The 9,821-nt window shown below is 41.9% G+C and overlaps 1 protein-coding gene across 1 annotated transcript; it reads right to left on the bottom strand.

Moving 5' to 3' along the window:
- Positions 1 to 337: 337 nt before the first annotated feature.
- On the bottom strand, positions 338 to 9,503 carry RP1 (RP1 axonemal microtubule associated). Its single transcript, NM_173958.2, has 3 exons — positions 8,892 to 9,503; positions 7,484 to 7,655; positions 338 to 5,871 (listed from the first exon to the last, which is right to left on the bottom strand). Exons 1-3 carry the CDS (start codon positions 9,501 to 9,503, stop codon positions 338 to 340), a joined length of 6,318 nt encoding a protein of 2,105 aa, NP_776383.2.
- Between the last annotated feature and the right edge of the window lie 318 nt (positions 9,504 to 9,821).

Raw genomic sequence — 9,821 nt, 5'->3', positions numbered from 1 at the left:
TTTATGATATCTTAGGAGGAAAATAAGAGAAATAAGAAATTACACATGTTCAAGAGAAAAACGCATAGAAAATTCAAAAAGAATAAAAACCGAGTCTGTAACTGCTGGAAAAATGGAAAAATACAGGAGTGATGAAAGTCAAACTGGATTATCCAGTGGCAAGATTTCTAGGGTAAGGTCGTTCTGAAGAAGTGGGAAATTCTTAGAGGTATCTAATCCACGTCCAGCCCATGTGCTTCATCTTTTCCTAAGGAGAAAACGCTGATGAAAGGCTGCGCTAATACTGAAATCGGAAATCTGCTTGTTCATCACGGCTTTCAAGATCAGTCCAATGTAATTAGTTTTCCTCTTCCCAAATGAAAAGATTTTCATCTTCAAAAATATAAAACATTTCTAAGATATTTCTGTTGCTAATACCTAAGAATGTCTCAACTTGGCAAAACAGGCGGGCTTGGCCAAGCATTTCAAAGGACAAATGATAGCTGTGTTCTCTGACTACTTGGTTGAGATTCGTTCCTGAGTTCTGGAATCTGCTGTTTAATAAGTTGTTGTTCTCATCAACTACTTCAAAGAATTCCTTTGTCTGACTGCTGGGGTCTTGTGGATTTGAATTCACCTGACCCACAACTAACAACAACGTATGCAAGAAATTCTTTAAATATGACTGAAATTTATTGAAATTATTTTCTTCCTCTAAGCCCAAACAGTTACTTTGTTTTAATTTTCTCCTTCTGTCCATCAAGTCAAATGTGTTATTAAAATGAGGCCAAACGTGTGTATTGCCAACAGCATTATCAGTAAGTGCTCTTCTACTTATTGTTTTATTGTTCTTGTCTCTGAACATGGTTTTGCTTGAATGTCGTAAACATGGGTGTATTTTCATCCATAACTGGAGACTCAAAGAATTTTCAACATCAGAATCTTTGCAATATGCAAATCCTCGGTGTTCCTCATTTACAGGCTGGTTAATCACAGTCAGTATTGGGCAATGTTGACCACAGATATTATAGAGTTTATCCAAAGAGTCGCCTTCCTGAAGGGCGCCATGAATTACATTACTACCAGCCAACGGTTGGTTCCTAACAGCACCATCAGAGACAGGATGGACTTTGTTACCAGCAGACGCGAAGACATGAGTGGCAGACGTACACACTCTCTCTGATCTAAGGTTACCCTTCTCCTCTGCTGGGTGATTGGGTTCTCTCTCCTGAGCACAAGCTTCATCTTGAGTATCTAGCTCATCGTCATGGAAGGGCTCCGAGTCACTACAATGAGGCACGTTAAAATAATTGCATCTCAGCTCAGGAGGCTGAGTCAGTTCCTCTAGCTCTGAGGAGGATAGTTCAGCCATGTTTGGGCCTGGAGCCAAGTTTCCAAAATGTGAATACGGAACCTCGGTGCTGCTATTATCCAGTAGAGTATCCACTGATGTGGTGTCTGCATGGCCACACGGGCCAGAACATTCAGGCGATGACACTCTTAGCAAATGATTTTCTTTCAGGAGCCACTTGCCCTTGTCAATCAGTACTCCCTCTTCCCTGTCCCTGAGGATTGTTTTATGATCATTCTGTTTTGTACCATGTTCTGCAATGTCTTCCCTGGGATAACTGGCCCTTACGTTATTAACATCACATTTATCTCGTTTTTGCTCAGGAAATTTCTGCAACACAGTTGAATTACTAGACACCCGTTCCAAAGAGCCAAGTGACTGACCTTCAGGATCATAAAGGCCTACTTTCCCAGTGCCCTGAAATTCCACAGAATCACAGGGATAAACCTGAGATGTGTGTGTAGATCCAGCGAAAAAAGATGGTCTCATCATCTCTGCTTTACCATAAAGTTTCTCTATTGTCCTTTTAACAAATCCTTTGTTGCATTCTTTCTCAGGGGTCATCTCCTCATCACTGTCACTGGGGCCATTGCTGGATGCTTTGTATGACGGTTCATTCTCGCTGTTTTGTCTATAATCTGACCAATCAGAAGTTCCTGACCTTCTTAGGCCACTTTTAAAATTGAGAGGGGACTCTGCAGAACTTCCAGCTTCCAAGCTTTCCACCATCTTTCTGACTTTTGTTTCAGTTTCTCCTTCACTGGGCTCCTTTTCCATATTTTGCTTAGAATCATAGCAAAATACTAAAGATGGTGGTGTCACCAGTTTCCTACTGATTGTCTCACAGATTACACCATCCTTTCCTTCTTCTGCATCATTTCTGCTGGACACTTCGATCAATTCCAAACTTTTACCAGCTTCTAACTCCTCTCGGATCAATTCTTCAGTCACTTGCTCCCCTGAATTTACCTTTATATTAAAGATATCAGTGTTCTGGTTTTCTAATTCCTCAAAAGATTCCATTTCTGAGACGTTTCTTTCACTTGATGTCATGCTGTTGGTTGTTGAGCCTGGTTCTTCAGAAGTCTTTGAATCCTCCTTATCAAAAGATGTATATACACTTTTATCCTGAAATTTCTTTAATGAACAACTTTCAGATTTATCTAAAAAACTATGTTCTCCATCAAGTTCTGATTCAGTTGTATTTTGGAAAGAGCCACAGTGGCTTAAACTACTGATACTTTGGTGTGACACCAACATATTAGAGCCGTGTTTACACCCAGGGTCTGCCAAAATATTTCTGTCTTTCTGAACTTCATCAACTCTTTCTAACTCTTCAGTCAATTCCAAATTATCAGCTCTCTCATAGATATGGTTTTGTTCATAAGCGCAACCCTCATGAGAAGACACAGCCTCAGTAAGTGAAGAGATGTCTCCTAAGAAACAAGCCTTGTTCATGGAAGTCTGATCCATGGTACAGTCGTCACTGGGGAAAGAATCTTCACTGAGGTGACAAGTCTCTTCTGGAGGGTAAGTCTTAACTACCGTGCCCATTTTACGTGGAGATCGAGTCACTGCTGTAACACAGACTTCAGAGACTTCCTCACCGGCAGTATGGCTTCCATCTAAAGAGATTTTCTGTGTTTTTTCATTTTCAGCGCACTGAGGAATTATCTGAATGTTGGGTGTAGAGCAATTTGCAGAAAGACCTATTGGACCCACATCCTGTTCTTTCTCAGTAAGTCCAGAGTGATTCGTGGTTGATTCCACTAAGCTGGCCACAGCGGCCTTCAAGTCATCAGCTTCCTCTGTGACGGCAATGTGCTTCAGCACCTCCAACAATGCAAGTGTTTCTGAACTTCCACTGGTCGCCTTGAGAGCGTCACCTGGACAGAAGCTACTCACACCTCCCTTTAGGGTTAGCACCAAGAGCCAAGCTAGAAGTACATTAGTGGAGGAATTACGTATCAAAGAAGGGAAGGGAACTTCTGAAAGTGGACCTGGCATCTGAACAACTCCATTTTGAGCCTTGGGACTACTAGGAACCAAAGCTTGCAGCTGGTGAAGCAGCTGAACTGGTGACAAGTGCTGTGGGGTGTCCCCTTCCAGATCTACTTGTACGGCAGTCTCTACGCTTGGCCCTTTTGCAGCAAGGTTTATGTCTTTGTAAACAAGGCTCATCTCTTGCCCTGACTTTGCAGCAGATACCTGACTTTTAGCATTAGGATCATCCGTAGCTGACTGCGACAAAGTACAGAATTCATGAACAGAAAGCAAGTAAGTATCGTTCAGAGAGTCAGTCTGGCTCTCACAGTGATCTTGGATGAGTTCTTCACTGCTATTTTTGTCAAAAGACATACCTACTCTCTTACCTAGATTGTCTCCTGTCAAACTGGCACTTTTAGTTGTGTGTCTATTACTTTGCAGAATAGAATCATTTCTTTTTCCAGAACTAGTGTGGGAACTGTTTCCTGGAAGAAAACCGTTATTATAACTCGCCACACCCCTTTCCTTTTTGTATACTGGAGCTGACTTGCCAAGCTGCAAAGCTGCTTGTGGACTTAAGTTCTGCAACCATCTTTGTACATAACTTTGAACTGAATGATGGGTAACATTCTCAGGAAAAACAGCTTTTTCCAAAGAAGCCAAGGAATTTGCCCTAGTTGTGACATGCTCCTTACTTACAGTAGTATCTGATTTCAACTTATCCCTTTTTTGTTTTTTCTGGCTCCTTAAAGTTATGTGTGAATTATTAACTTTTGAAACTAAACTCCTCTTTGACGTTCCTCTCAAATACCAAGAGGCTGTTTCTGCCTGAGACTCTGGCCCACAAAAAGCATTGGGTTTTTGCTCAAGGAAGTTAAACAGATGAAATAAATTTTGATTTTCAAAAGTATTTTTGCAACATCCAATCTCATTATGGGAAAACACTTTCTCTCCTTGACCAATTTCTCTTTTTGTAGGTCCCCCCAAGTTTACTTTGTTTAGTGGTCTGGATTTTCTTCTGGCTAAAAGTCCTTGAATCTTAGGTTTATGAATAGTATTTAATTTATTTCTAGGGAAATTTCTGGAATTCACAGGATTATTACCTTTCGAAGAAAAATAATTTGATTCAATTACCGTATCACTTGCATGGAGGTCTTTCTCACAAAGTATGGCCCCTTTGAGGGAACTATGTGAATCTCGCAATATGGTTTCCTGTGCAATTCTACCTCTTGTGTTCATTCTCTTATTCTTCCTAGGGATTCTTTTAGTTGCCATCTCTCCAGCCTGATGCTGAGAATTTATCACATGCTGCTGAGATTTCATCTTTTTTTTGCTAGCAACAGAGGATGAAATCTGCTTTTCATTTTCTGGAAGTTTTGTTAAACCACAATGAGAAAATTCATGAATCAGTTGGTCGATTCTTGTAGTGACAGTAGAGTTTCCTACTGAAGCTGGGGTCTTGGAAATAGTTTTGTCAGTTCCAGGGTTGTTACTTGAAAAGTGAGCTGCATCTCCTAAGAAAGGGCTGGATCTATCATCGGTGTTACCGTAAGTTCTTAAATTCCTGACCCTAGCTTTGTTGTCTGCTACGACATTATCAACTATACCTTCCTCCACAATTGACTTTTCTGATGTAGTCTGCGGCAAGCCACCATTATGGGACATCTCTAACGTCTTCTGACTTGTAATTTCTACAACACCAGCACTTACTGCACTTGATTTGAGCAATCTGCTTTCCTTTTTTCTTTCTAAAGATGACGCTACCTGCTCATCGTTATCAACTTGAACAAGTATGGGTCTGTTGGACACAGATGACATTTTACTGCAAGAATGTGTGACCATGTGATACTCAGACTTGTTTTCCCAATCTTTCCTTTCTTCATTGTAGGAAAACTGCCCAATCATTTTCTCTTGAACCTCAGTTTCAGATACTAAGGTCACACTCCCTATCACAGACTTCTTCTGCCTCACTCTCCTTGGTCCAGGTGTAGGGGGCCTGTAGAAACGATGCTTCACTCGATCCTGAGTTCTCTGGGTGGCATCTGTGTCCAGAGCAGGGTTCTCCCAGCTGGTAGAACTACCAGTTTCAACATCTTGATCTTTCACTTGAGTGTTCGCCTCCTCCGCTAGACTGTCCACCTGACTACCACCTTTCTCCAGAGGTGAGACGTCTGCGGACAATGAACACGCAGTAATCTTTACACCAGATGATCGATCATCCGTTCTCCCTGGGAGACTATTTATTTCACTTTTTTCACCATTATTGGACAGATCAGCTCTACAGAGAGTGGTTGTCCATTTTATGGTTTCCTCCTCTTTTATCTTGAATCGAATTTTCATCTCAACTGTCATAGTACCATCCTGATTAAAAATAATTGATTTCTCAACATCATCTTCAGAAGGATATATCAATAAATTCTGAGAATCATTTTTTTCTAATGCCAAGTAATTTTCAGAAGCAAAAGAATGATCTGAGTAGGAATCATTATTCTGCATTTTCTCAGAAGAAAGAGAATAAATCTGAGACGTTGGGCTTGAAGATACATGTGTGCTCACTTTCAAGATTTTAAAAGTAAAACACAACGTGGAAGACAGAGAAGTCATAAATATCCAATAGAGGACGCAGCAAAGAAAGAAAAGAAGAAAATGAACGATTAGTATGAAAAATACCCTATTTTCTAAATGTCATAGTAAGATGTTAAGTTTCTCACCTCTATGTATTCATTTGGTCACTTTAATTCATGGTAATATCTGGTACATTTCTACAACATACTCTTTTAAAAAGAACTTAAATTCTACTTCAGAGAGGAAATTCACAGAATTGTACTTAAGTCTTAATGAGTTTAATAAGGTAATTTTAATACAGAAAGTATAAAGTAGAAACTGCTAAGGATTCTAGCAAAAATAAAGAGGTTTCTGTGAGGTTTGGTTTTGCTGTATTATTCTGTTTCACAGTACTGGACTTGGGGTGTAATCCAGTGCTGCTTACCTATCCATACAAGCAAGGGATAGATTTTTGGTTGTATTCATCTTCCTTTCAGTATGTATCAGAGAGAGGTATCTATAGCATTACCAAACTGAAAACAGTTTTATAGTTTATTTTAAAGGCAAAATTAACTTAGTAATAATTATTAATCTAACATTATCTTCTATAAACAGTACATTTAATTTAATGTCAGTCACAAAACAGAAGAGCGCATATCACAAACCCAGATATCTAGATATTTTTTTAACATGCATCTCTAGCGATGACCTTGGCACTCATGCTTCCTCAACTCAGTCAGATTACTACCTGTAGCTTGTATAGATGTGCACATGCTTGTGCTGTGCTATGCTCAGTCGCTCAGTCGTGTCTGACTCTATGTGACCCCATGGACTGTAGTCCACCAGGCTCCTCTGTCCATGAGATTCTCCAGGCAAGAATACTGGAGTGGGTTGCCAAGCACTCCTCCAGGGAATCTTCTTGACTCAGGGATTGAAGCCAGGTCTCTGTCGTATCCTGTACTGGCAGGTGGATTCTTTACCACTGAGTCACTTGGGAAGCCCTTTGCATATACTTACCATCAATTCAGGGTATAAGGCTAGAGATACTTTCTCTTATTTTGAGAACACATTTACCAAAATTATAAATGAAAATGTTTCACTCATTATAATAAAAAGTGAATCTAAGGGCCTATGGCTTTTACTGGAATAACTTCAGAAAGTGGAGCATATATGTAGTTAAGAGAATTTTTTAAAGTCAATCAATTAATCTGAGCTCAGCTGTGCTACATGGTATTTATTATCTATAGAAAACTCCAAAACTACTGGTGCGTCACTTACTCATATCCCATAGAATTTAGAATTCCTCTCTAAATCAAGAAATGATGGCACTTTGATCTTTTATCTAGGTATTAGGTGCAAAACAAAGAAAGAAAAAGAAACTCATCAATTTAAATAGATATATCGTTGATTGATCTGAAAAACAATCTTTTTAAAATTATTAATCTCTCTGACTCTTTGCAGCTATAACTAGAACCAATTTCAGTTTAAAATGTTTTGATCCTCTCTTTTCTGTGATGAAGGAAATTGGTCATTTAAGATGAATTGCTGTTGTTGTTGTTTTTGAGGTTAAAAAAAAAACAAACTTAGGGCTAAAAATAAGGGCTATATATTTAAGTGACTTACTTTTTCTGCTTTCTGACCTAGCATTTCCCTTGGGGTACACACGACGAGAGATGCCTGGTAATCTAGCAGGAAGCAAGTACTTTTGGATGTCATAATTTCCTGGTTTAAACGGTTCCCTTCCTGCTGCCACCACAGCTCCAGAGCTCAGGATCACAGCCTGCAGACTGGGAACCTAGGGAAAAAATCAAAGAGTTGTGGTCCTGACATGAGCAACATGAAGTTCTGTTCTTTCCATACACTGAGTTTATGACAGATTGAATTAATTTAACAACCTCCACGGTTTGAAAGAGATACTCACCAACCATCTGTTGGGCACCAATGATGTATACAAACTAATGGAGTACCAAACGGAGATGGGGGGAGAAGGGGGTGTTAGAATCTTTATTCAGCCCACAGCTGCCTGGAACAGATCAGAGTTCTGCCCTCATAACTAAACAAATCTTCAAAAAGTATGCAGTACCGCCCCTGTCCTACCCACCCAAGCACCCACCTGGGAAAGAGCCTGACAGTCACTCCAGGACCACGACATTGAGTGATTGTGGATATGCAGGTCCCAGAAAAATGCTTTCTGTCCCCAACAGAATAGCACTCTAGGCCACTCTTTTTTAAGAAATATCATTGAGATTATGTAACAGGGAACAGAAAATCTGACTCTATGTTGGATCCGTTTCCTTGATTTTAACCTTTGCTTTCCAGTTGCTTTTGTTATTATCATCACATTATCAGCCGTTATTACATAATGGTTGGCCTCAGGGAACCCAGCTGGTCTGCCTGAATGCTCACCTAAAGTGCCTTTGTTCAGCTCATGGGGAGACAATCTGACCTTGCCCACCTGTGGATGGCTGCAAAAAAGAAGAAATTAACACGTCCCCACCCCAGGCTGGCCCAGGCTGGAAATATTTTGCAAAAATAATGGCTATTTTACTTTATTTCCTCACCTCCTCCCCTTCTCTGTTCTATAAAAAAAAACTGGCATACAGATTCCAAAAAGATGGTTTAGGGGGACACTAGTCTTCCATCCTCTCAGTCTGCTAGCTTTTGAATCAAGTCCTATTCCTTGCCTCAACACCTCATCTCACAATTTATTGGCCTATCCTACAGTAACAGATTATGTGCCGACACCTTCTATAAGTCAAGGCTCAGGGGAAAGAGTGGAGGAGAAAAAAGAGGTCCTCCTGGACCATGCCTCATCCGAATCTGACCTCAAAAGGAAGAACATCCACCCAGGTGAGCCAGTGCCCTCCCATGCACACTGAAGCATGTTAGCATGCAACTGTGAGCCTGCACGCATGCTTTCACACATGCATGCGCGCACGTGGGAAAAACCTTCTTGCGGGAGGGGAACACCATCACATCACTCACTACTCGAGCTCAGATGTGAAGAGCCCCCGTCCCCTCAAACGCTCACCTTCCTTCCGTCTGTGGCGTACAGCTTGGTTACCGGGCGCTGCATGACCTGTGTCAGGTACTGCAGGAAGACCTCAAAGCTCTGCGTGACCCTCCTGTTGAGCACGATTGCACGCCTCGTTTTGGGGTCGCCATTCCTGAAGACCACGAGCCGTCGCGGCGCGCGCAGCATGCCAGGAGCAGCAGGGGCGGGGCCTCGCTGCACATGGGTGCTGAGAGCTCGGCTGCTGAGCCAGGGCCGCGGGCGACGCCGGGCCTTGTCCAGATCCACTGGCTGCACCTTCCTGCCATGGGAGCACAGGTACGACTGACCGTCCTCCAGCTCCTCCAGGCGCGTGATGCTGTGCCTCCCCCGGGGGGTGCTGATGTTCCGCACCCCAAAGGGCAGGGGGACCTTGCCCGACAGGTTGTCCAGCAGAGCATCGAATGTTTTGAAGGAACGAGGGTTCAGCACCACCCGGACCCCGCCGAACTGAGGGTCTCCGCTCTTGTAGAAACTGATCCTTTTGGCCACGACAGGCTGGGTGATGCCCAACTGGCGAGGAGAAGGAAGCTGACCTTCAGAGGAGATCCGGCGAACCATGGAGAAACTGGTGGAAGGAGTTTCGCTCATTTTGGTTGAGACCTGGGGAGGGAAGGAAATTATTCATCTCGTGGTAACAGCACCAAGAGGAATACATGCTGATGCTAACACAGTTAGTGATAGCTGTTCCTAGGATTTCATTCATTCACTTATTCTTTCTTATACCTTCCTGTTTTGAAAGATAACTTTCAGGGCTTAAAATAAGAAGATATAAAAGCAGCAGTTAAGTAAGGGTGTTTATAATTGAAAGATTAAAAGCAGCCTAAAGGAACATCTATGGTCCTCTAGTGACTTAAGACTCTGCTCTCCCCATGCAGGGAGCCTGGGTTCCATCCCTCTTGGGGGAAC

Source organism: Bos taurus, chromosome 14, assembly GCF_002263795.3.
Source record: "Bos taurus isolate L1 Dominette 01449 registration number 42190680 breed Hereford chromosome 14, ARS-UCD2.0, whole genome shotgun sequence".
Taxonomy (NCBI): Eukaryota; Metazoa; Chordata; class Mammalia; order Artiodactyla; family Bovidae; genus Bos; species Bos taurus.
This window is presented reverse-complemented; position numbering and strand designations above follow the sequence as displayed.